The 27,705-nt window shown below is 38.6% G+C and overlaps 2 protein-coding genes across 9 annotated transcripts in view; one reads left to right on the top strand and one right to left on the bottom strand.

Moving 5' to 3' along the window:
* Nucleotides 1–396: 396 nt before the first annotated feature.
* LOC129723440 (digestive cysteine proteinase 1) lies at nt 397–17,734 on the top strand. Its single transcript, XM_055677670.1, has 4 exons — nt 397–569; nt 15,919–16,239; nt 16,302–16,559; nt 16,619–17,734. The coding sequence occupies exons 1-4, from the start codon at nt 530–532 to the stop codon at nt 17,638–17,640; spliced, it is 1,641 nt and encodes a 546-aa protein (XP_055533645.1). The 5' UTR covers nt 397–529; the 3' UTR covers nt 17,641–17,734.
* Nucleotides 17,722–27,705, bottom strand: part of LOC129723437 (reversion-inducing cysteine-rich protein with Kazal motifs) — a 43,299-nt gene continuing 33,315 nt past the window's right edge. For all 8 annotated transcript variants that reach the window (XM_055677660.1, XM_055677664.1, XM_055677665.1 and 5 more), the window contains exons 4-7: nt 20,319–20,799; nt 19,869–20,261; nt 18,729–19,814; nt 17,722–18,664 (exon numbers count right to left, since the gene is read on the bottom strand). In XM_055677660.1, coding sequence (XP_055533635.1) covers nt 17,826–18,664; nt 18,729–19,814; nt 19,869–20,261; nt 20,319–20,799 — 2,799 coding nt within the window. In that variant the 3' untranslated portion in view covers nt 17,722–17,825. The remainder of the gene's footprint in view (nt 18,665–18,728; nt 19,815–19,868; nt 20,262–20,318; nt 20,800–27,705) is intronic.

Below are 27,705 nucleotides of genomic sequence, written 5' to 3'. Positions count from 1 at the left end.
TGTTCGTTCACACTGCAAGCGTGAAATCAACTTTTGAAAAGGGTTATCAATATGATTGAAAATTCGAACCTATCAATAGATTACAGCAAATGTTTTGATCACTTCCATTTAAGTTTTCCCACGATCCTCCTCCTTTAGAATCGCTTGACAAAGGAAAGAAGTGACATGGGAAAAGTATCTTGGTTACCAGGTGTTCAAAGACTTTTTCCACGACTAAAAAATGTTTAAACCCGTCTCATGCTACACACTCACGGCTGCATTCTTTCTTCTCGTGAGCAACTCAACAAACACATTTCTCAGTACATCCAACAAAACGATCAAGACATTTTTACATTCTCTTGCCCACACTGATTGTAGGTACCTACATTCTATTCAGTTTCTTTAATCCTTACAATCGTCAGGACGCTCAGTTGAGTGCAATCTTTTCTACGAAGAGGACGTACGGAATCGTGCCTGCTCAGCTAGTGAAGGCTTATTTTAATTTTTATGTTATTTTAAATGTGTGAACTCAAGTAATCATCGAAGAAATATGATCTTTAGTGTGCTGATTAGCTGCCTCGCAGCAGTAGGTGAGTATCGTTTATTGCAATTATTAGCAGTCAGCAGTATAGAGAAAAAGTGTCAAGTTCGATTGTGGTATCGCACAAACGCCACTGACCGAAACGAGCTACGTTCTTTATAATCTATTTAGTGCTCGACCCTTTTGACCGCATCATGTTTACGGCTTTACAAATCCACAACAATAGTGTTCAAAGCAGAAAGGCACTTGTTTGAAGTCTACCTACTATTCTTAGTTCAGCACTCGCAAGCAGTGCGTAGAAGTGATGTTTCGTCAATCGCTTTAATGTTTATAAGTTTTAAAAATGTTTAATTGCTTAATATATGTATAACAAATCAGTATACAGAATTGTTTCGATTTTATCAACATTCGTTTTTATCTGTACTCCACAAATTCATGCTGGGTTTTCTCACGCTCTCTATTTTGAGTTTATCGCGTTTCTTCAGAAGAATTCTAAATCAAGAATAAAGTAGTTTCTGCTGTAGAAAATGTATTGAAAACATAAATTTCTTTTATGCGTTGTGTCTAGGGATACCATCCGTCCTGATTTAGCAGCACATGTCCTGATTTTGAGACCCTTTTTCAACGTCCTGATTTATTTTTCACTTTCTAGCATTTGTCCTGATTTTCATAAGATTTTCAGTTTTGTAGTGTGATAATAATATGCAGAATTTTTCAAAATTAATAACTTTTTTGATTCCAGAACACAACGGTCACTACGGACGATTTTGTTTTTGGTTGAATCTTAGTGAAGTGATGAGAGAAATCTTCTAGGCATTGTAACCGTTTAACATTTGGCTTTACTCTGGAAGGTCTAAAAAAAATTTTCCAATGTTTAGAGTAAAGTAAGGTGTTCGGCTATTGATTAAAGTTTGTTTGAAAATTTATTTTGCTTGCTGTGGTTGCACATATAGTGTATTATATTGTTGGCAGCTGGGAACGTGAATGCTCTTACTAAATCGGTGGTAAGTTTTTCTCAGCATGTACTGAACCGATTTGGCTGATTTTTTTAGCATGTAAGAATGGATTATCTAACTCGTTACATAGCCGTTTTCGAAATTTAAAAAAATTGACAATTTTGGCGGCCATTTTAGTGAGTAAAAATTAGCTTTTTTCATAAAAAATCACTTTAAAAAATCTTAAAACATTGAAAAAAATAGATATAGAAAAATGGCTATGTAGCAAGTAAGATAATCCATTTTTGCATGCTGGAAAAAACATTCAGCCAGATCGGCTCAGCAGATGCTGAGAAAAACTTACCACAAGTTAAAAAACCATGGTTTCGCGAAAAAAGCGAACGAAAAACGCTATTGGCAGGCGTAATACTCACTATATTTGCACCCATGACACACAAAATACATCTTCAAACATACCGGAGTCAATAGCCAAAATACCCAAACATCCAGAAAAAATAAATTTTTTTTTTAGACTTTCCAGTTAGCCCCCTTAAACGGTTAGTTTAATTTGAAACAGTTTACATGTGCTGAACATCTGCCTATAAATTCAAAGCTGCGTAATAATATTGGATCGTTTGAGAAGTATGTTGAACAAGTAAAGAAGTATTTTGGTGTTTTTGAGGTACCAATCACATTTAACGTGGTAAATTAATTTATACTTCGAAAGACAGCTTAGCTCAACTTTGTACCGAAAAAAGGTGTCCTGATTTCTAACTTCGACCAGATGGTATCCCTTGTTGTGTCCTCATTACAAAAGTATAGTGTTATGAACGCAATTTCAATTTTAATGCTTATTTTTCTGCATAGGGCAAAAAATTGTCATATCTGTTACTGTTTGTTTCTGTTACATTTTGTAAAAATTGAATCGGTTTTTGTTTTTGATAATGAATGTGCACGCTTGCTTATAGCGACACTAGGGGCATTACTGCTCACTAAGCAAAATTTCGAAATCGTTATTTTTCTAGTCGATGAAATCGACATCGAGTGGCACGTCTGTTTGTCTGTGGTTTGGTGTTCAAAATCAAAATCAAATTGACATTGCACCTTGAGAAAATTAGCAAAAACGCTATTGAGTAAAATTTTATAAAGTAATTATTTTTGTAAATTCGTTTGCATCTCAAATTTATATTTCATTTACTATAAAACTGCATTGTTTTACTCAAAATATCATGATTTTGAATTGTATCCAACAAAAAACCTTTCTTATCACTTCGCCAAAATTGGGTTGTTTAGCTATAGAGCAAGATCGCGCCAAATCACCGATGGTCGAATATCGACCATTTTTGATTTGAATGAAACTTTGCACACGTATTTGGCTAAGCAAACTGAGCATTTTTCACAGGTGGAGAGATTTTTTACACCCATGAGTTACATTCTAAAAGGGCGTATGCTTTTTGGCATAGGTTTTATTCGAAGCATTGTAGCCCAGAAACCGTTGGTTGTATAGAAAAACTGTCTGAGAATGAGTTGTAGGGAATTAAAAATGCACCATAAAAAAATATACACTGCACAAAAAAAAAACTTTTGACCAAAACAAATTAAAAATAAACATTTTAATTAAAAAAAAAGAGTTGATTTTTTTTTATTTTTTTTTTTAAGAAACTTGACGTTAATACGCAACTTTAAGAAAAAAGTCCAGGATGAAGAGTTGAAAAATAATTTTTTTATGGTAGATTAATTTTTTTATAAAAATTCTAATTTAAATATTTTTCAAAATATTTGTATTCTGATGATCTTAAAAGATGCAAAGAGTCATTTTGAATCAAAAAGCTCTTGGTAGTAAAAATTCTAAAGGCATTGGTTTTCGAGTTATTTTAAATTTAAGCTCAATAAATTATTAATATTTCGGAAAATACACGTATTTTTTAATTTGTCCATGGTTTTCCAGCAAAAACCATACGTTTATTGGAATGCTTCATCAAAAATATACAATTCATTCTTTGACTACAAAATGATTTGGGCGAACGGTTCTCAAGAAAAGAGTTAAATGTTCTAAGTGATATAAATATATATAAGAATCAAATATTTGTTTTCGAGTTTTATTATCTTAGGAACATATTTTTTTATGACATAGATACTTTACAGAACTAGATTCACCTGCTTGAATGTTTACTACCAAAAGCTTTTTGATTCAAAATGACTCTCTGCATCTTTTAAGATCATCAGAATACAAATATTTTGAAAAATGTTTAAATTAGAATTTTTATAAAAAAATTAATCTACCATAAAAAAAATTATTTTTCATTTCTCCATCCCGGACTTTTTTTTAAAAGTTGCGTATTAACGTCAAGTTTCTTTAAAAAAAATTAAAAAAAATTCAACTTTTTTTTTTTTAAATTGAAATTTAATGTTTATTTTTAATTTTTTTTGGTCAGAAAAAAAATTTTTTTTTGTACAGTGTATATTTTTGTTATGGTGCATTTTTAATTCCCTACAACTCATTCTCGGACAGTTTTTCTATACAACCAACGGTTTCTGGGCTACAATGCTTCGAATAAAACCTATGCCAAAAGGCATACGCCCTTTTAGAATGTAACTCATGGGTGTAAAAAATCTCTCCACTTGTGAAAAATGCTCAGTTTGCTAAGCCAAATACGTGTGCAAAGTTTCATTCAAATCAAAAATGGTCGATTAAATTTTCGCATATTTCCAGACGATTTGAAATGATTTTGCTCTATATCAGTTTTTTATATCATCTGAAAGATCTGCATTTTCTGAGTAAAACGTGATTAAAAAAAAATTCTATCGTTGTCCTTCGCTTTTTAAATCAAGATTTAAAACCGCTCGAAATCGCTACAATGACAGTTCGCCCATATACCAACTGTCATTGTAGCGATTTGGAGCGAATTTTAATTCTTCATTTAAAAATCGAAGGATAATGATATAAAGTTTTAAAAAATCACGTTTTGCTCAGAAAATTACACTCTTTGAGATGATATATAAAAATCGGAAACCAGTGAATAGCTAAACAACCCAATCACGGATTCACCAAATTCACGGTGATTTTTTTGACCGTGGTAAAATTGAAGCAGCTCTGTCCTATATTAAATTTCCTATGCTGCTTCATTCTCTAGCAATTATACAAATTTCTTGGCATTGTGATTCATCCGAAAGTTGTAATCATGCATTATACTGATTAAAAAAGGGTTTTTCCATAACTGCTTTCCAGCATGAATTTAGCCAGTAGCATCTATTGGATGGCAACCAAATGTAGAACGAATTCCACGAGTTCTCAAATGATTCAGTTTCCGACTTGAGCTTATATGACCACTCTGATGATTTCAATAAAAGAAAACAACCGCAAAAAAAGTAGAAAATGTCTCAATATAAAGAAAACTGAATCAAACTGTGAATTAATCGATTAGTGTAGTGATATTACGTATTTGTTCAGGAAGGAAGCGAGAGTTGAACCCAGCAAATACAATTTAACAATACAATTAAACTTGGTTTTAATAAACTAAAAATGAAAAAAAAAATATGATCTGTACGATAAAAATACATAAAATGTGGCTTAATTTCTTTTCGGATTTTTTTATGTTTTTACAAGCGTCAGATTTAAAAAGCTATTAATTTGACTGTAGGGATCTATTTTAAAAAGCATTTTATAACATCATCTTTATGTAAATATGATACTTATTCAAAATCATTGTTCTAATAGAAAAATTTATATGCATGGAATCATTCCCCAACCAATAATTCAAATTATTTTGTTCATGAGATTGAAATTTGAAAAAGAAGCTAGATTAAGGTAATCACTTCCTACGACTAAAACAAGGCGAATAATGCTAGAAGATGTTGTTATTGCCGGTTTATTCTAGCAATAGTTGGCCTCCACTATAGGTCTTGTTTTGATTTTCCTGGCTGTATTGCCCTTAAAGACGTGTTTACAACTTCGGTTCGAGATAATTGAATTTGGTCTAGGTTCAAAGTTCCAAACACACACTGATTGTGTAAATTTTCTGTAAAAATAATACCAGGAATTTCAATTGGCAAAAGCAGTACGCCGTCAATGGCAGCAAAATTTTGAGAAATAAGCTCGCGTTGTAAATACCATTCAGGTAATCTTTTTCTGTCACGTTATTTTTAATAAGCGCCAAATTTATTTCAGCCCCAGTCAACGCATTGGGAATTGTTATCGCTGTAATTTTTTCCAGCCTAAACATTCTGTCGGTGTTTTAAAAGGTATTATATTAGAAAAAAAAATGTTGAAAATGACGTTAGAATATCCTTCGAAAATTCTAAACTGATAGATCTGTCTTTTTTTGTGTGGACTTAATGCGGCCAAAATCGTTGATCTATTGTGAGATATACAAAGATATCTGCTGTATCCCGCCCCTCTATTATTAGCAATACCGCTATTGAGAAGTGGCATGCTTATTATTTACCTGTGCTTGTGTGTAATATGATTTTTACCTTCCTTCTTTACGCTTACTGCTCTACAATACCTGCAAAATACCCGATCAGTCAAAAATATCAGGATCATAACAAATTTTGATATTTTGTTACGAACTTTTTGTATTAACTTGTGTTTTAAACTTGGTCTCGCTAATAGTTTAAATATCAAAATCCTATCGACATTACTTACTGATTATTACAAATTATAGCAAGTTTTGTAAGGTTTTTGGCAGAAAAAGATCAGAATTAGTTAGAATGTACAATATCGCCAACACGCAGCTCCATATAAAATTCTGCTGTTACTTTATTCCAAGTGGAAAAAGGGATTTGTTTTATTAATCCTGATAAACCCAGTAAAGAGACCCACAGCACAAACTTCCCTCCCTTGTTATGTGATATTGCGTACTTGTGATATTATGCTGCTGTGATATACAAGAGATTTATGTTTGATCAATCTTTCCTAAGAAAGACCCACACCAACGTTTATATAAACGTTTAATGGCTTTTTAAAAGGAAAAGAGAAAGACATAAAGATTCCTTTATAATTTTATAACTTGGAAATCATTTTTGATACAAAGTTCGTTATCTTCAATTTGATATTTTGAATGGAACTGCCAGGATTCCATTCTTACCGAGAAGCATCGATAACAATATCTCTTCCTTGAATTTATCGCACAGTGCAATCGGTTCTGTTTTTGTTGTCGGGGGGCTTACGGTCTACTGGCTTTTCGTTGACTCTACAACTTTCTCGTACATCATGGACATCGACTCTCTTGTATTCGATCAACAGTTTCTCTCCATCCTACCTTCTATAGACAATTGGAAGACTTTTTGTACCTTGAAGATACCTTATCATACCTTCAAGTCCCGTCCAGCGCAATTCTCGATTCTTAAGTATTTCCTGAAGCATTATCCATGTATTCATGTTGTGTATCAAAGACTACAACTCCTCTTCAAAAGCTGACAACCATGTCATTCAATTGTGGCGCTTCCTCAACTCTTTTAATTTTTAAGAAACTACACTGCCGCGCATGTCAAGTCTGCCCCATTTGCATTTTCACCAAAATTGAGTTAATGAATAACAAAAGTAACAATAGATGAACTCAACAACTATGTTCAGGAAAACATTTAAACATTTTGTCCCAACTCATAAGAAGCAATGATATTAAATTATTAAAAGCGTGTTTTTCTCGGCTTGTTGAAAATGCAAATGGGACGGAATTGCTATGCGCGTCAATATAACCATTATAATTAGGGGGAATAGGAGCATAATGAGCACCCTCTCTTGGTTGCTGATTTAAGCATGGAAAACGACAAAAATTTAGAGCTGTCTTCAGTGCAAAACTTGAATTAACCATCTATAATTAAAGATACACTTTCCACAAATTGAAAAGTTTGTCGTATAATGATGAAAAACACAAATTAGATTCATGCATCAAAAACTAGCAATCAGTCGATGTATGGGGCACACCGAGCACCCCACTGGGGCATAATGAGCACCCACGGGGTATAATGAGCACTCTTATAGAACATATCTTGAAACTGTGTAGAAGTACAACTAATGGGCCAACGTTTGTCGCGGGATGCCGTGATACTTGGCGGCTTGTTTCGTGAATATCCCGTCGCGCCTTATGGTGGCCAATTCTGCCTGCAGTCCCTTTTTCTGACCGATTCGGTCTCGAAGATTTTCTAAAATATGTTCGCACCATCACTGTAAACAAACACTGACTATGGAAACAGACAAACTCACAAGTCTACTGAGATGAATTTCAAGTAAGTTTATGTGACAAGGTGTGCTCATTTCACCCCACCTGAAGGTGACCATTTCGCCCCTATCGAAATAGTTCAAATTAACATGAGATTTTAACACTAATTATAGCCTAAAATCAAAACTTTATTGATGGTGAAATTTGGGGTCCGGCCCATACGTCATATTTATGTGTCTTCATACTTGATTGAGCCATTTAAACGACCATAGAAGCTTATTTTGTAGTGGGCAATAATAATAATTTTTCCAACATCCGGGAACCAAGTTGATGTTTTCAATATATTTCCATATTTTAAACAGACAAATTACTCTTGTTTTACATAAAGAGATACTGTAGTAACTACGAAAGAGTTCCACATACCAAATTGTATTAAAAAATGCGTAGTTTCGCATAAAAGAAGGGTGCCCATTTCGCCCCGTGTGCTCATTATGCTCCTAATCCCCCTAGGTGCCGAAAAATCGCTATGAACTAACTTTGTCGACCTCATGGATTCGACTATTCACTCCTTTCCCTATTTTGCTTTCCTTCGATACACAAACTTCTCAATGAGTAGAGTTCGACAGAATCCAATCTGGGCTTTAAACTCAGGCTCTCAATCATTTCGTTTTTGATTTTTTTCTTCAGATATTGTCATCACATTATCAGCCCTGCCAAACAACTCCATTATCAGTTAGACTTTTACCAATAAGAGCTCTATCCTTGTCCAGGTACACTCAGAATAGTTTGCTCTTCAAATTATGTGACAACTCATGTAGATCGCGGTTTCTCCATAAAACAGCATGTTGACCATTCTCATTGTACAAGTTTTGGTGACTTAACACTTAGAAGGGTCAATAACGACGCCGGCAACGTCCTTGTAATCAGGTGGGAAATGGGAAGGGATGTTAGCGTGATCCTTGCTATTTGGAGACCGTGTTAACCTCTGCATCTCCACAAAGGTCACAGGAAGGAGGTTTTTGTTAGCAGGGAAAGGTAATCATAAATCAGGATTCGCTTCAATAAATGATGCGATCATACATATAATTTATACCCGATTCTAACGCGATCATACATATAATTTATACCCGATTCGAAACCAAAAAAAACAACGGTATGCTGTTGGGGACACTCCCAGTAAGTGACATATTTCAGTAAACTGCAAAATACTACACGATCTGGATCTGATTTATACCGACACCTCATTGTGATCTGATTTATACCGAAGGCTCTTGGAGCCACTCACGAATTTGTGGGGTTTACTGGAGAGGACTACAAGTTGTCATTTCGTTTAAGTAAGCTGTAAAGTAGGCGTTTTTTCCCCTTGTAGAAGACTGAAACACTGCGACCATTGTTTGATCTATTGTGGTATGCTTCAACTTACTCAAAGTGCGTACGAGCAGGTACATCACTATTTTGCGAGTTGATGTCCTTGCTACATTGCACATTTATCCCAGTTGGGCAACGCACTTCGTAGAAAGTTTATTACCTCACCGGGACTTTCCCTCCAAATTTCGATAGGTTCTATGTGTCCCTTAACGAAGATACGCAATCTGCGTTGTATTATAACTCGGCTTTCGAATCTTTTCGATTGTTGTAATCCGCTTATGACATCCCAGTTTGCTTTGATGGTCGCTTTCTCCCATTCACCGAGTTCAGCTTTTAGAGCGCTCGGGGAGACTCCACAGAAAGGTTCTGGCCCAACAAAGTTAGTGGATGACCTTTGTCTGGCTAGTAAGTCGGCCTTCTCGTTTCCTTCGATTCCACAATGACCAGGAACCCAGTATGAGTTAACATGGTTTTGAAGTAGAATACTTCTTTCAGTAGGTTGGGCTACATAGGGATGTGAAATGAAAATTTAAAACCGAAAAAAGTGAAGAATATGTCCAATTTCAAATGTTAATAAATCGGTTAGTATTTGATGGATTTCCTTCGTTCTTGCAGCAATAGATTGGAAAATTTTCTAAGATTCTTCCCAAATGAAGATAATTGAAATTTTATTATTCAAACTATTGTACTATTGAAAACAGTCAAGCCTTGTCAAAACGAAGAATTCGACCTCTGATTGGTCGTTATATGATTGCTTCCAAAGCACGGTCGACAGAATCATATACCTTGCAATTGAAAATATACTATTTGGCTTATATAAGAACCTGTTTCAGCCGTAGCTGCTCATAATAGTTCTAGACAGCGACAACAGCAGTCATCCCTGAAGCAGGTATTAGACGACGCAAATATTTGCTATTTTTGGTACGATTTTTATTTGCATAAAATAAAATCTGTATTGAAAAATAGCAAATATTTGCTTCGTCTAATACCTGCTTTAGCAGCAGCAGTAGCAGTGCAGTGGATACCAGCGATATCGGGCCAGCTGTGGCGTAGCAATGGATGGTGCACTAGTTGCAGCGGATCTCAGCATCGATAGCAGCTGGGCCAGCTGATGCAAGGACAGCGGATACCATTGGCAGCGTGTAGCTGCCACAACTATGGCATGGCTACGAATAGCGTAGCAGTTGCAGCGGGTATATCTGACCATAAAGCATTTATGCAATAATTGAATGAAAATTGCAATCGCAACAATCGGTCTTTTTCAAGGCTACTAAATGTTTTTGGAAGAGCATACTGAATGGTTGTTAATAAACTGCAACTGAGCAGTTAGAAGCAAAAAACAGATTTTACGGACATAGTCACACGAAACTTAAGTTCTTTCAAAATCTACAGTATATAGAGCAAAAGTCTTTTTAGCAAAGTTGTTTGCAATGAAATTATCTACAACTTTGCCCAAGACAACTTTTAGTTTCATGCAGAAACAAAAAAGTTAAAAATTTTATTTTTTGCATAGTAGGTTATGACTACTGTTACATAGCACCATCATGTGGGCAATTTCAATACAAACAATTGCTTCTAAGACACTATAGTCCTAAAGTAAAGCACTTAGGCACTATAGAATTAAGTTTGCGACTCTGTTATTTTAAACCACTGTGCTGTGGTTTGATGGGTTCGCCACAGAAGGCAGAATTACAAAAGGCAGAAGCACGAAAGGCAGAATCATGAAAGGCAGAACTCTATGACCGTACACACAAGGCAGAATATTTCAAAAGGCAGAATTTCGAAGGGCACGAAAGGCAGAATCACTGGTATCAAAACCCAACTCACGATAGGCAAGTGCGTAATGACAAATTGGTGCGAATCCTGGTCACGGTATCAAAGCTGCTACTCTACCTTCATTATTTAATATTATTTGGTAACCAGACATAATAACTGGTCACAAGCAATGACCAGTTTTGATGGGCGGTTCAAATCAAGCCTAATTATTAGATCAGAAACGCGCAAACTGGTTTGGCTCAGGTCCTAAAGAGTCTCACGGCATCGCGGAGAGTAATTTTTCGATGGTAGGTATAACTTACACTAGTCTCAACGGCTAGTTGATTATAATTAGCATAAAACAATTCATGCGGCGAAGACGCATCAACGAGGACAAGGAACCGAGGCGGCAAAAAGCCGGCGTGGTTTCCGCGGTCCGAGCCGGCCGCCGACACGCCGTCGGAATCGGCGGCCTCTCGCATACAAACAACTGATCTACTGGTTTTCTAGGATTATTCAAACAGGTTTTCTTTCCCTTAGTTAAGTCCGAACGAGCGGTAGCGAGTAAGGACAGCATACACTTGGACAATAGAGTCGGCCAAAGGCCGCGAGTGTGTATTGTTAAAAAGAAAAAAGACCATTTTTTGAATCTGCCATTCGTTATTCTGCCTTATAAAATATTCTGCGTTTCGTAATTCTGCTTTCGTGATTCTGCCTTTCGTGGTTCTGCCTTTCGTAGGAGACCCGGTTTGATACTGCTGCAATTGCGCAGCAGTGTGATGTTTATTACGATTCGTTGGTACTGTGTGTGGTTTATGCGAAACTAATCCGAATTTAAACAGAAAAGTTCGGTAAGTTCTGCTCACGGTGCTGAGTCCGTTTTTAGAAAATTCATATTACTTCATTAACAAGGATGTAACGTCTCGAAGAAGACGGTTATAGTTTGACATCACAGCAGAATTTTCACCTTCATACTACTGTCTACCGTCGGCAATATCAAACACGCAACAATTTGCTTCCATGCGACACGGGGACGGGAACATTTTTTTATTCCAAGCCGCGCAACACGGCATAATACATGTTATTTTGTTGCCTTAATGAGTGCTCTAAATGAATTCTCGACTACTTTGTGATAAGGTCGTATGTCTAAACAAAACGAGTGAGAGTTATATCCCTGTACTTCACAAGCACAAATCATCTCTCACTCGTTGTGTTCACGTTTAAACACAAAGTACTCCAGAATTGAAGATTTAATATTTTCTCGTTCTGAGCTTTAACCAAAAGTTAATTATCTTAATCTGAATTCACACGTATACGTATAGCTTAGCTTAGAGTGGATGTTTCAGTGGTTTTGGGCTACCAAACTAACAAGGTGTAGGTTATTCTGGGTATGATTATTGTTTTTTATATCAAATGTATCATTCTGGGTTTGAGACCCCAGCTTTTTCCAATGGCTCTGCTGCATACCCATAGGGCGTTTGTGGCCTTGGTAATTAGTTGCTCTATTTGAGTGTTCCAGCTTAGTTTCTGGTCAAGTATGATTCCCAAATATTTGACTTCAGTGGAAAGCTTTATATCGGGGACTTCCAATTGCAATTTAGGAATAACGTATTTCCTTTTCGAGTGAAAGGAACAATAGTTGTTTTGGTTGAATTTACACTCATCTCCTCTCGCCTGCACTAAAATCACTACGTCGTCTGCAAAACCTATCACTTCGAAGCCGTTTTCCGATAGGCTCCGAAGAAGATCGTCTACGATTAATGACCATAACAGGGGAGATAATATCCCTCCTTGAGGGCTTCCTTTTGTAGTTTTTCTTGTTAGGGACGTACCACCGAGTTTAGCCGCTGTTTCGCGACTTATTAGCATGGCATTAATCCACTTTATTATGTTCCTGTCTATGCCATGCCTTTCAATGGCTATTTTCATTGAGTTGTGAGATGCATTATCAAATGCTCCCTCAATATCAAGAAAGGCAGCCAGTGAAATTTTCTTGGCATGGATGGATTTTTCGATTTTCCCATTAATATTTGTAACGCGTCGGTGGTTGATACGTTGTTTCTGTAAGCAGATTGAAATTTGCTTAATGGATTGGATTTCATATACACTGTTTAACTATTAGTTTTTTCATAGTTTTTAAAAAGATGGAAGTTAAACTAATTGGCCTAAACACTTTCGGGATTGTCCCATCTCGTTTTCCGGCTTTTGGTATGAAAATAACTCTAGTGTGTCAAAAGGTCAAAGTAGGCGTTAGTTTCCCCTATGACCAAAATCAATCATCCTTCACTACCACAGACAAGTGCAGTCAAACCTGTTTTTGTCCGAGGGATAGGGACCGCACAAAATAAATCGCATAGAAAAACTCATTTGAAATTTTATGAGTAAAAATGTTAAAAACCAAAATTCTGAAACTTATATCAGTTTATATAAAATGTATAATGATAGTAACGCGATAGATACAAATGATCTAAAGGGTACACTTGAAATGTACTTGTAAATAATAATTTAATGAACATGACTTTATCTTTTGAAAAATAGCTATAAAAGAATGTTTTTGCAACAATATGAACATTTTTTTAATGCGGTGGATAGGGACCTGATAAAAAAGTATCAAGTTGAAAATAACTCAAAACATTATGACAAACCTTTAGAAACCACTATCTTTCGGAAGCTGTCGTGACTTTTCTTGCGTAAAAATGGTTCAAATAGTAATTAGCTGACGCAAAAGTATGTCATGCTTAAATATTCATATCAAGAATTGAAAAACCCAAACGGCCGAAAAAGCTATCGGATATGCTAGTCTTTCAGACATCGTCTAAAAAAATGCACAAAAACAATCGCACATAAAAAGTCACACAAAATTTTGTCGTATCGTCGGGCCACTAAAGCAATGTTGGCTTCTTGGTGGTGTAGGTTAGATGATTGTTCATAAGGGTGGGGAATCGTTATATGGAAAAAACGAAACTTGATAGCAGAAAACCAGAACCAAGTTTTTTTTTTGTTCTATTTAGGGCCCAAAACAATCCTGAATTTATTGGAAGTCGATTGGTTTTGTCTCCGCTTGGCGCATTGCATTTTAACTTTATATGGAGATTTGTATGGAAGAACCAACTTTTTTGAATTTTCGTTTCGAAAGTGCTCAAAATGGCTAATACCATAGGTGTAATGACTTCAAATGGTAGGTTTTTTGATGTCCAACAACATGGCCGAAGACACTAAGTAGCTAGGGTGGGCCAAAAAATTACTAGAGCCATTCAAAGTTGAGTATGTCGAAATTTATGTTGCAAATCATTTTTTCTGCCAACACTGCCAGTGTACCGACATCAGTCACATTTCCATCAGAAGTAACCTCTGAAACACGTTGTAGATTCTACCTACGCCTATAATAAAGTAGGTAAAGACGGACAACCTAAGGTTTAACCTTAATACTTACTCAGGTATTGCTATTTAGATCGCAGTAGTCATGCAAACTGAAACTTAAGATCATTTGTTGTCATAATTATTCTCGGTGTTAGTGAACTTCCTCCAAGTTTTATGAGTTTTGGGTCTTTAAAACTCTACAAATTGCTGTTTTCTTGACATGGTTGGGAAAGACGGACACCCGGGGTGAGTAAGATGGACACTTACAAAAGAGATGTAGTATGTTACGTATTTTTTTGATTTATGTGTTAAGTGATGGGCCTACACTACTCTACGTAATTAGAGTCCATCTATACATCACGTGAACAGTTTGGAAGGGTGGGTTAGGATAAGGGCAAAAATTCACGGCCTATATGGCCTTTTTTTACTGCTAAGTGATTAATATCTGCTGGTTTCTCTCGCGGGTGTAAACATCTGTAGTACACAACCGATATTACATGCGAAAATTCTTGGAAAATCCATCAAATAGCGCGTTCACGAAAATATTCTTTGTTTTACTGACAAATTTGACAGTTTGCTTGTTGAAAACCAACAATGCATCTCAAAAGTATTAACACACTACAAAGAAGGTATGTATTCGCATCACTCAACTATCATAAAACGTTGTAGTTTCTGAAATATTGAAAGTGTCCATCTTATCTTACCCGCAGTGTCCTTCTTTGCCTACTTTCCCCTATATGAAAGCGTTGGATATTACACTGCCGTTTTCCTTTATGTCTTTGTTTTAGTCACCCGTGGCACTTTCTCAACATATGACCTATTTTCCTGCAATGAAATCATTTGATCTGTTGCTTTTGTCGGTTAACTTTTGTCCTTCAACTATTGATTACCTGCATCAAGAAAAAAGCGTTAACCTTCTGCAAGCGAAACCACAATCCGATTATAGCAACCGCACCATGGTACTGATAAACTTCTTGCAATTTGGACATAATCTCCTCCGCATGAACACATTCTAGGACATGCACCAATATATTTTCATTTAGAAACTTTAACAATTTGTTGGCATCGAAATCATCCTCCCTCAACTATCCTGAAATAATATTTCACGTCCTGCATCTTTTTCTGGAGAAGCGTCAGCAACCGGTTCAAATTAATCTTTTTCTGTAGCAGGCCCTTTCTGTTTTAAATGATGCGAAATATCCCGAATGGAAATGACTGTTCAGTTCATCCTCTTTGAAAAAAGAAATGATTACTCGTCGTGCCCTATTCTTCATGTCTTACGAACACTAACAAATGTTTCTTCTTACTTTTAAGAAATTGTCTACTCTCTTTACTCTGGGCCCATAACCTATTGAAAACAACGTTAGAATATCCTTCGGGAGTTCCAGACTGGTAATGGTTACTGCAGTCCGAGTGCAAATAGAAATTTTGTTTGATTAATCTCATCAAAGAGACAACTTCCCTTGTTATGTGACATTGTGTACTCGTGATATTGAGCTGCTGTAAAAAGAAAAATTTTGACCACAACTTTTGGAAAATAAACAAAATGGCTGTTTATTATTTTAACCACGTGTTGCAGCTTTCACTTTGAAATGACAGCCTTTCTTGAATTCTGGTCTTCGCTTAACAATAAGGATCGATTCACTTTTTCATCTGCTACAATACAACAAAATTCAAATTTGGTTTCCCTGTATTAGTATAGAATAAAAAAAAGTGTCGCCTTCCGCGATGATGAAATTTTGTACATTATTAACACAAAGAATATTATAATTCCAGTTTTTTAGTTTTTCGAATCTACATTTACCTTTGCTCTTCACAGCAATGGCCACAAACCCGCCAAAGTGGCCCACCGTGTACTCCACTAGTGGGGTGCTGACCATTCCGTATGCGGAAATCAGTGAACCATTCTATGCCTGGTACGATGCCGATAACGGTCGGTCCCGCATCGATTACTATGGTGGCATGGTGAAGACGTATCAGCTGACTAAGAAGGGCGATTATGGTACCAGTTTAAAGGTCGCTCCGGTTAGCACCCGCCAGCAGCTGAACAAAGAAACATGCCTGCAGGTCAACGGCACCGTTGATATGGCTATCACGGTACAAAGCATTCTACCGTATGTGAAGAACTTCAAGCTTGCCGGTCGGTTGTTTTCGGTTCAAGGCCACTAAAAATCAATTGATGAGGTATTCTTTTACTTTCAGGAACGGAAAGCAGGAACGGATTTAGCTGTGACAAGTTCACACTGGTCGAGGAAGTAGGTCAAAAACGTAACGTTTTTAACTTGTGGGTTCGCTACATCAAGTCTCCGAAATATCCGGCCTCACGGATGCCGATTCCCGTTCGCTACGAAATGAAGGGATACAATACACTGCTTGGATCTCATTACGATCACTACTATCTGGATTACGATTCCTACGATCATCAGGACATTCCAGCGGAAGTTTTCGAGGTTCAAACTGGTAGGTGAAATACCTTATTACAAAAACTCGAAAATATTCTTATAAAATCACACTTTTAGCTGATCCATGCATAGGATTCCCTGGACCGGGCAATGGTCATTACACCACCTTCAACCCAATGCAGGAATTTATTCTGCCACGATCCGAGGAACATCTCGAAAACGAATTCAACCGTTTCAAAAACAAACACAAGAAAATTTATCGTGAGGAAGTAGAGCATGAGCGCCGGCGGGAGATTTTCCGCCAAAATTTGCGGTTTATCCATTCTCACAACAGAGCTAACAAAGGCTTCACCGTAGCTGTCAATCACTTGGCTGATCGTACCGAAGACGAGCTGAAAGCTCTTAGAGGTTTCAGATCGTCGAACGAATACAATGAAGGGCTACCTTTCCCGTATGATCCCAAGGACTTCTTGGATGATCTGCCGGAGAACTTGGACTGGCGCATTTCCGGTGCGGTAACTCCAGTGAAAGATCAATCGGTTTGTGGCTCGTGCTGGTCATTTGGAACGGCAGGCCATATTGAATCCGCCTATTTTCTGAAAACGAAGAAATTAATGAGATTCTCTCAGCAAGCACTGATCGACTGCTCCTGGGGTTACGGAAACAATGGCTGTGACGGTGGCGAAGACTTCCGTGCCTATCAGTGGATGATGGAAGTTGGAGGTATTCCCTCCGAAGAGGAGTATGGAGGTTACATGGGTCAAGATGGGTACTGTCATGTTCAGAATACTACCTTATATGCACCGATCACTGGTTGGGTGAATGTTACCTCTGGTGATTCGGATGCCATGAAAGTTGCGCTCTTCAAGCATGGACCGCTGTCGATTGCAATCGACGCTGGTCACAAGACGTTTAGTTATTATGCCAACGGAGTATACTATGAACCGGAGTGCAAAAATAAACTAGAACAGCTGGATCACGCAGTACTAGCGGTAGGTTACGGTAAGTTGAACGGGGAGGATTACTGGTTGATCAAAAACTCCTGGTCTAACTATTGGGGCAATGATGGATATGCTTTGATGGCGATGAAGAACAACAACTGCGGAATCACAACCGATGCCACGTACGTCCTCATGTGAAGAGATCTAAGACTAATTGATGCCTGTTAGTTTCATAAATGTTTAGTTTATCGTGTGATTTTGCAAAATAAATGGTAAATGTTTCGTAACAAAATCCTGGACTAGAAATTTATTGCATCTTTTATCACCTATCTACTGTACGCTTTGGTTGTTAAAACTATTTCACAAATATCACAGACTTCTCTTCAACAGATGTTTGGTATTGTCATTTGATGTTCTAACATTGCTGTTAGCTTTTGAAATGAACAAACAAACAAAACTATTAGCACAAGAGCCATACTAGATTTGGGATATAAACTAATTCTACTTGTTCCACTATCACTATTCAACCGAACAAGGGTGGCAACAGTGAGTGCACTTAAATTCAGCTCGGTGGAGATCCGGTGGCTTTGGGTACGAATCAACGTAACCAGCCTCTCAGCTTCACGGATACAAATTTCCTCCTGTAACTCATTTGGACGGTAGCTGACGTTTTCAACAATCACAAAAATATCATTCTCGAACGTTAACTGGCCACTTAGCCGACACTCCACTGTTTGCAGCAATCGCTCGAGCGATCGCAGCATACCCTTCAGTGTTAGGGTTTCCGTATCCTTTCCCTTCAACGCGTACAATGCTCGATCGACCTGCTTCCTGGAATAAATTATCCTTACAGCAGCTCCACAAACGGGACAACAAGCACCAGGTGGTATCACCAAATTGCACTCGAGCGATTTCCGCCGGGGACACTTGATCGATGAACACTTTGCCTCCAGCTGGGAGTCGATTACACCAACTTCCTGGCAGGGTCCGTTATAATCGACAGTCGAAAAGTCGCTCCACGCTTCACACTCACTTCGATAGGTAATTCCATTAACACCACAAACCTGTGTCCACTTGTGAGACGTTTCGCAGAATTTGAAGTACTTCTCCTGATAGGCGAACACTCCTCCAGACTTGGCGAGATCGCAGATCGTTGGATAGAAATTCAGCTTGGTGTCGCGAATCGATGTCAGTACAGAACAATTTGTCGAGGCCAGACTGACTGAAAGTAAAATCAAAAATAAAAATGCTCAGGCAGATTGGGTCATGATTTGGGACCAACTCACCACAACGATGCTGCGGACAGGGCCTATGCATACTGGACAAACAAACGTTTCTGTCCGGTATGCACACCGACAGTGGCCCACAGTTCACTCCGTCGCAGGGGTCCCTCGCACGACAGGGTCCAAATGTAATGTCGCCATCCTGTATTCCGGAACACTTAGCAATGCACGCCGAAGGGTATGTGTTCCCATTACGACCGCACACGGGAACGTAATACGGTGGACAATTGCACGGTAAACTGGTAAACGATCGGTTAAATGTCACTCCCAGTACACGACACTGCTTTTTAGTACAGGTTATTTCCCCCGCAAAACAACTGCAAATGTTGCACTCCACGTAGAAAAACGACAGGTGTTGGAAACGCTTTCCCGCTAAGCTACAGGAATCGTAACTAATGCAGGGAAGAGGTTGACATTTTTCAATTCTTCCCGATGCTCCACAGCGGCACACTTTGAGGCACCCATTCATGGTAACGGAAACCGGAATCCGAACAAAAGTTCCTTCCGGTACCAAATAACCTGAGGCTTCTCCCATGGGGCAACCGTTCACACATTCATAACCGTAACTTCCGTCCCTTTTGATAACACACACTTGGGTAGAATTACACGGGTTCCCCTTACAGGGTGACACTAGCGCTACATCCGTGTTTCTCTGAGGAACGTCACTGGGTTCTTGGTAGTGCTTCAAAGCTATACACTCATGATCACTGCTATCTTCCGGAGAGAAAATTTGACACAACGAAACTACCGAGTGCTTCGTCGTTATTCGATTCCAATCAATACATCTTCCAAGCACCTCGTAACAGTCCTCCCTACAGATTCGATTGGTATGGTAACTACGCGTACAGGGTTTCACCTGCAGAGAACAGGCAATAGATTTCCAGCTTTCACCCGAACACTCACTAACGTTACGAATCGGTAAATTCACTCCCAGCAGGCTGATATACAGCTGTTCTCGCCACTGTTCCACATCGTTGCGAGCTGCACTGTCCGACTGAGCTCTACAACTTCGAAACAACTCCGTCGGTCGGTTGTTGAAATTATTACAGTACGACAGACCATCACAACCAAGCTCGCATGGTTCGTCAACTGGAATTGAATTTTATGGGTTATATGCTTCGTTTAACTATCACAATTTCAAACCTTCTTCTACACACTGCTTTAAACTATGTTCCTCTGCTGACATCAAGCAACTATGCTCGAAATCCGCCAGGTTAGTTGTCCACTCGTTGGAATAAGTGGCAACGCAGAACTTGCGACACCTAGAGGAGTTAGCCTTCAAGCAACAGTGCAGCTTAGCCGAGTCCATTCCCACTTGGTTGATGCGAGAGATTTCCTCCGAGTTCACGGGTACCGATTTGGGCTGTTCGAGTGAAAAGAAACATTTCCACAGTGGATCATGCGGTAACGGAACTCCGCAACCTGCACTTTGCAGAATATCAACGGTTTCTTCCTCAGTGTTGGAACCGTTCAGCAGAGTTTCCCTGCATGTTTTCTTGCATCCGTAGTCCGTCGATTGATCACAACATGGGAGATCTGGAATTATTTAATAAGGTTAGGTGGATTGGAATCTAATTTCGAACTGTTACTCACATCGTTTCAGGTTAGAATTCACTGTAACTCCAACGTACGATTTGATGCACTGCAGGATGTTACTGTTGTTATTGTTGCAGGTGCTCTGCACCAGCAGCCTTTGCTGCTTGGTGGGTGTTTTTTGGTTCCTGAAAACATCCTTGCATGCTATCAAACACTCCGAGGTACGAGCCTGGCCGCAGCAATTGTCACCGTCTTCCTGTCGCTGAATACAGCTGAACATCGTCTGTTCGTCGCTATGGCGACATCCGGCGAGGAGTTCGTTCTGGTTCGATGCGATTGCACACGCATGCTGACATCTTGGTGTCATTCCCAGGGGGCAACATAGTCGACCAGGCCAGCTGAGGCCGCGTTGTACCTGTGCCAGGGTGCTGTTTAAGCAATCCCAAAATAGTGACTCTGCAGATTGACAGCTGCATCTAATTTCGGTCATTTTCCACTCTTTGCTACCCCCGTCCGCGGCTAGTTTTACTAGCGGTAGCTGGAAAGACAGCAAAATTTGGTTAGGAAAAGTCGAAATTATATAAAAAAGCAAACAAATAAATTGAACATAAAAATTAAAATCCTCGGCGAAAAACTGTTAGGTGGACTGATCGAAAAACCGAAACCGCCAAAAGTAAGGCCTTGTTCAATTAAACAATTTTGCCGAAGACATTGAGTACATAAAATCAATTTTTTACAGACAAATCTAAAACGATAACGATTTTTCGAGCTTAGACCACGGTGCACTGTGGGTTTTTTTAATAAATCTTTCCACCAATTGTATATGTCTTGAAATATAATACTTGGAATGTGTAGAAACTATTTTGGAAGTTATTTCATAAAATGGTGGTTGAAAAACGTGCTCTACATTAAGTGTTTTGTCTTTTTTATATCACTTGTTTGTACTTTATGACCTTCGAAAGAGCATTACTCAAAAATATACCGTACGACGATTTTAAAATTTTGACCAGAAATTCAGGACGTCATAACGAATCGAATGGTGTACTGAGATTCTTTGGTGCATTTTTTTATAATAACGGTCTTTGGGAGCACCGTGCGCACACAACCAATCGAAAAAATTCTAGGACAATCGGCAAAGACCCAGGCGACGCAGGCGATCAAAATGATTTAAAAGTCTGGACATAAAACTACTGATCTCTTGATTTCATCGGAAACACCCGAGGACTTGCTGACGAATTGAAGAGCCGCAAGTTCAACATGATAGCGCTGGTACGTACGTACCGGGATAGTCATACCATCTACCAGAAATGCGGCAATACACAGTCACAGAAGCGGGTGATTGGGTATAGGCCGATCACCCCCCCAAATGTGCCGGTTGGGGTCGGCTCCTCAACGTCAGCATCATCAATCGTACACAGCCCTCACTTCAGGAGCAAAGATGTATGACAGAGATGATCGTTATCGGGGTTTCCAAAGTTTAGATCGGCCAGAAAAAAGAATTCGGACCGATGATTGGAAAGTTCGGCGTGCACCAGCTGTCTAACGAAAACGGGCCAAAGCTCATCGACATCGCTACCGAAGACTATGCGCATTCGCACGAAGCTGTGCTGCTGGAAGAAGTGGTGAGTTTGTTAAAGCTCCTTTCAAGGACTCTTGGAACACCGTCACCAGCAGTGTAGTGGAGAATATCCTGGTGCATACCAGTCAGAACGTGGAGCGATATAGACAGGAGGATGACGGCTAAACCAACTATTTCTGGAGACATAGCGCCACCAGGATTCGAAGGAAGAGAACTAGAACTTCCCAGAACTAGAACAGCTGAATCACTCTCATGGGACACTACAGATCTACCTGAAGCCCAACGTATCCGCACAGGCTTCGTGCGCGAGTCGCAATGTGCCTAGATTAAGATTAGAGTATTCTGACGAACCATCGTGAGGTGGTCGAAAGGTGGAAGCAGCATTCGGATGGTATACAAGCAGAGAGTCAATACGACGAAAGAAATGACGTTGTCGGTGCAGCAGAGGACGGAGACATGGCACCCCCAACGATAGGCGAAGTTAACAATGCCATCGAGCGGCTGAAAAACAACAAATCAGCGGATAGTATCGGAGCTAGGGCTGATAAAAATCATTTTATATCGAACGAACACGTTTTCACTGCGCCTGATGGGTGAGTTGGCTTTCATTGTTGAAAGCCGAATGATGAAAAAACGGCGAAAGAGAGAATGAACATTTCCTCGTGATGGTAGAATAAACACTGACGTTTAAGGTGGTGATTGTTCACTTTCATGCAAAAGGGCTGAAATTTTCCAGCCCTGGTCGGAGCAGAACTCATCAAAGTGGGCCACACCTTATCTACGAAAACGGCGACGAACTGGACTGTGAGAGCTATCATACAAAGTATTTTCCCAAGTCATCTTCCAACATCTGTTCAAAGGGCTTTATTTTTGTTAACAGTGGAAAAAAAACATTGTTTCAAGATTTTTTCGAAAATCAGAATTTTCAACCTGAAAATGTCTTCTGACGCCATTAAACAATGCAGAATACCGTTTCAAATGGCATTTACTCGTTGACGTTGTTATTTTGCCTACTTTTTACAAGCAAATGTCTTCTTCTTTCTCACCTCACCACTTCCCTCAGCTCGATAAATTCACCAGGCAAATTATTTAATTATGTGCAATATTCAAATTGAGTACAAAGAAGACGACAACAATTTATTTTTTATTCAATACACGAAACTATTTGGGAAGAAAACTATTCTGCCCATAATCGCATATTTGTAACATTTGCAAAATTGGTTGTTCGAGCGAATAACACTTTTATATTTTGACCCTCAATACTTTGTTCACAATATAGTCTTGCGAATAAGCAGTTAAACTAAACTTAGTATCATGAAGAAAGCCGTACTTTACACTACGTATACATTGAACATTACTTTTGAAATCAAAATGGTTGACATTTTTGCAATGATACTTTTATGCCGTCACTTTCAAGCTACTTTTGGAATATATCACAGTGAAAATGAACATCAGAAACGGATCATCGGTGGTTGGTTACCGGACCAGAATAACTTCCGAGTTTCAAAGGATGCAGATGTTGATTAGGATGGTAACTTTATTGACAACAAAAGTTGAAAAAGATAAGTAGTGTGTCAATTATGCGGTTATTCACGCTATGTGACAAAACAACTTGATATTTTTTACAACTTTTTTCAAACAAACATAAGCATATTTTTTAGATGTAAAAAGTACATACTATTTTAAGCATTTCCCAATAAAAAGCACGAAATCCATAAAATGTCGAATGTTACAACTATGCGATTATGGGCAGTATTATTGTGCATGAAACTTGCAGAAATCAACTTTGTCACTTTTCCACTTAATTCTTCAATAGAACAGTAAAGTCAGGGATTTTTACACAATTTTTTCCGCGGATTTTCGAATTAACGAAGTTTTCTTACACAGGTTTTTGAATTGACGCGGTTTTTACGCGGATTCTTGAATTCATGCGGTTTTTACATGTTACCGCGTTAATTCAAAAATGATTACTCGGATTTTAGAATCAACGTGGGTTGAGAACCAAAAACGTTTAGTGTTTATTGAGTATAAGACTTAGTCAAAAATACTTCTCACCCCCCGAAAAATTGGGAATGACCTTCAAAGAGGACAATTTTGAATCTTTGATTTCGGTATAGTTTTGCAGCTTTTAACCAATCACAAACTCGCTTCCCCATGCATGTTTTCTGTTGCTTGCTGACTTACATAAACAAAGGAAGTACGAAAATCAATCACTCATTTTACTTTGTGCGGCCGTGCTGCACAGACAGCGCGTTACGATGTGTACTTCTAGATGGTTAGACCGCGTCGCACACTGTAGCGGTAACAGATGCTATGATATCATTTTCAAATGCTGACAGTGTTTCTACCACTGACTGGATTTCAAACACCAATATCCTAATCGACAGCTAAAACGTTGCCCAAAACTTTGTTATAATAATTGGAATATCTTTGCAATACTAAACTCATTAAAATTGTATACATTCAACCAATCACAAGCGAGCAGGTAGAGCGTTGCAATATGTAATTCTGACCTGACTAGTTAGACCGCATACTATAACGGTAACCAGGGCCGGATTTAGACACTGGGGGGGGCCCGGGGCAAATTTGTTTGTGAGGCTCTCTTTTCTTTAATTCTTAAAACATTCAGAAGAGGTAACGTGCTGGAAGGTGCCCTTGAATCGGAAGGCCCGGGGCATTTGCCCCCTTTGCCCCCCCCCCCTTAAATCCGGGCCTGGCGGTAACAGATGTTATGCGATCATATTCAAACGTTTTTGTCTTTCTCCTAGAAAGGTATAACAATCACTGAAAAAACCAATGGTATAAAAGTGGTCCCAATGGCCGAATGTCATATACCACTCGACTTAGTTCGACGAGCTGAGCATTTTCTGTAGGTATGTATGTGGTGTGTGTGTGTGTGTGTGTGTGTGTGTGTGTTTGTATGTGCAACTTTTTTTTCTCACTCACTATTCTCAGAGATGGCCGGACCGATTTTCATGAAATTACCTGCAAATGAAAGGTCAAGTTGCCCCATAGGTTGTTATTTAATTTCACGGTAATCGGATTTTTAGTTAAGAGGTTATGTATCAAAAACGAAATGTAAAAATAACGAAACATCTATATCTCAGAAACCACACAACCAATTTCGATAAAAACCAATGACAAAGAAACGGGCTGTTTCCAAAACCCTTAACATATTAATTTCGTAATGATTGAATACATGGTTCAAAAGTTATGTAAAGAAATGTTATCCAGAGGCTGTTTAAACTCACTAATTTTTCTCAGAAATGGCTGGACCGAATTTCACAAAATCAGTCTCGAACGAAAGGTCTAGTGGTCCCATAGGTTGCTATTGAATTTCATTGTAATCGGTTGGTAACTTTGTCCGTTATTTATAAAAATGTAAAATCACCTTATAAAAGCAAAGCTCATACCAAAGCATTCTTAAACTCACTCACTTTTCACAGAGATGGGTGAACCGATTTTCACGAAACCAGTTGCAAATGAAAGGTTTGAATACCCCATAGAATGCTATTAAAATTCATTGTCATCGTACTTTTAATTTAGGCACTGTGTTTCAAAATGTGAAAATCACGAAACTTTATTATCTCCTAAACTACACAACCAATTTTTACAAAAACTGGTGTGAAATGAGAAGACTTCCTTGAAAATCCTTAACCAATGATGTTTATAAAGATTGAACATGTGGTTCAAATGTTATTAAAAGAAACGTGTTCCGGAGTTTGAACTCACGCATTTTTCTGATCCGATTTTCACAAAATTAGTATTGTATGAAAGGTCTAGTTGCCCCATAGGGCCCTATTGAATTTTATTGTAATCGGACTGTTATATTGTTCGTTATGTTTAAAAATGTGAAATCGCGTTCTGAAAAGAAACATATTCCAATCACTGCTTAAAGTCTCTAATTTTTCCCAGAGATGGTTGGATCGATTCACGAAAATAGTGTCAAATGAAAGGTTTAGCTACCCCATAATACATTATTTCTTTACACTGTAATTAAATTGTAACTTATTTGAACACAACAGGTGTCATACGACCCCCGGTCCCCTTGGCTCTGTGGTTAGCGATGTCGGTCGGCTAGCTCTCCCACACGGTTGTGATATCGGGTTCGATTCCCGATCGAGTCGAGGATCTTTTCGAACTGAAAATTTTCTCGACTCAGCACTGGGGCACGGTGTATCGTTGTACTTATCCTACACATACAAAATGTGCCAAAAACAATATCGATAGCGAATTCTCTCAACTAATCTAGTTGATCGAGACCGCTATTAGCCCCAAGGCTAAGCGTGTGATATTGTTATTGTTAGGTGTCATACGAACGGGTTGTCTCTAACAAGTAATTTTTTTCATATCCATTTATTATGTGGTTCAAAATATTCGAAAAGAAACGTAACCTAAAGACTGTTCAAAATCAACTGCTTAGAATAAAATATGTGGCCTCAACATTATTTTGATTTAAGCTCAATGTTTTCGGCGTTGCTGGGAATTGAATTGTTTGAAATTGGGAATCATTTCTTTCATTTTAACTCCCTTTTTAGCACAACTCATTTCAAAAATATTACGTACATACATTATAAATTTATCATTATGAAATTTATTTACATGTAGTCCGGTGTACCGCGAAAACGAATTCGACATAAGTAAACTCGACCGGCACGAACAACGCAGTCTTTTTTTTCTCTCAATCTCTTTTTCTCTTCTGCTATGCTCAAGAAACAAACTGTAAAAAGCACAGTAGATAGCTCTGCTGTGTAGATATTGTGCGTAATGTCCATACTTGTGGGAAAGCACAACATAGTTCATTGTCTCGCAAGAGAGAGATTTCAGATTTCACCGCGGTGCTTTCTGGAAGCTCGCCAAATACACATGGTCCGTCATTCTCTTCTAGCATGTGCGTTGATTTGCTTTTTAGTGTAAGAGCAGTTGTTTTCGCAGTGCAAATATTCTCCTGCACTCTAGAGATTTTCTGAGGAGAAAAGACACGCCTGCAGACATTGCAGATCGTTGAAATCGCGAGCTATCACACAATGTACTCTGCGAAGCGTAACATTTTCAATTGTATAGAGTTGGAATACTATACTGGTTTTATTACGATGGCACCAGTCAACAAAAGGATTCAGCAAAGCCTGAAGACGATGGCAATTCTCGATCGAGTAAACTATAACATACAGTTTAAGGTTATTTGCATAGATGAGCTTACATCTAAATCCCTGCCACATCGTTGAAGAACAATTTGAGCATAAGTGGGCCCAAGTTTCTTACTTGTGATACTCCGGAATTCTTGATAAAAGCTGAAGAGACACATGAGCCGAGTCGCACCCCGAGGGTTCCTCCAGCCAAATACGAGTTTAACCATGTTATGAGCTGCTCGGATGCTCCAAGTCGAGAAAGCTTGTTTTGCAGAATTCGATGGTCGATCTTACCAAACGCTGCCTTCAGATCCGTGTATCTATAACATCTACTTGTGCTCTCTTCTCGTGAGTTAATGCATGCTAGTAAAATCTAGAAGATTAGTAGGGTATCGAACGTCTTCGTCAGTGGATTTCTTCGAACCCCTTTTGCATAAGATTGCTGCAGAAAAACTGCCGAAGAAAACCACTAACGAAGACGTTCGATACCCTAGTTCATTAATACTGCTTTCCCCGATACTGGCCTGCAAGCAATTGCGGTCCGTCTCGCTCGTCTGTGGCCGAAAACTATACACTTTGTCACACTCGTTTCGTGTTGCCGGATTTGAACTTCCTAGCCATGTCTCGATCAATCGGGTTCGACTCCCTGTGCGGCTCCTCGTGCACCGCTCGATGAACTGCCTGAACTGTAAGCAGTTAGGCTACACAACCGCATACTGCTGCAATAAGGTACATT

Source organism: Wyeomyia smithii, chromosome 2 (genome assembly GCF_029784165.1).
Source record: "Wyeomyia smithii strain HCP4-BCI-WySm-NY-G18 chromosome 2, ASM2978416v1, whole genome shotgun sequence".
Classification (NCBI taxonomy): domain Eukaryota; kingdom Metazoa; phylum Arthropoda; class Insecta; order Diptera; family Culicidae; genus Wyeomyia; species Wyeomyia smithii.
Note: the sequence above shows the minus strand (reverse complement) of the source record. Positions and strands in the feature narration are given on the sequence as shown.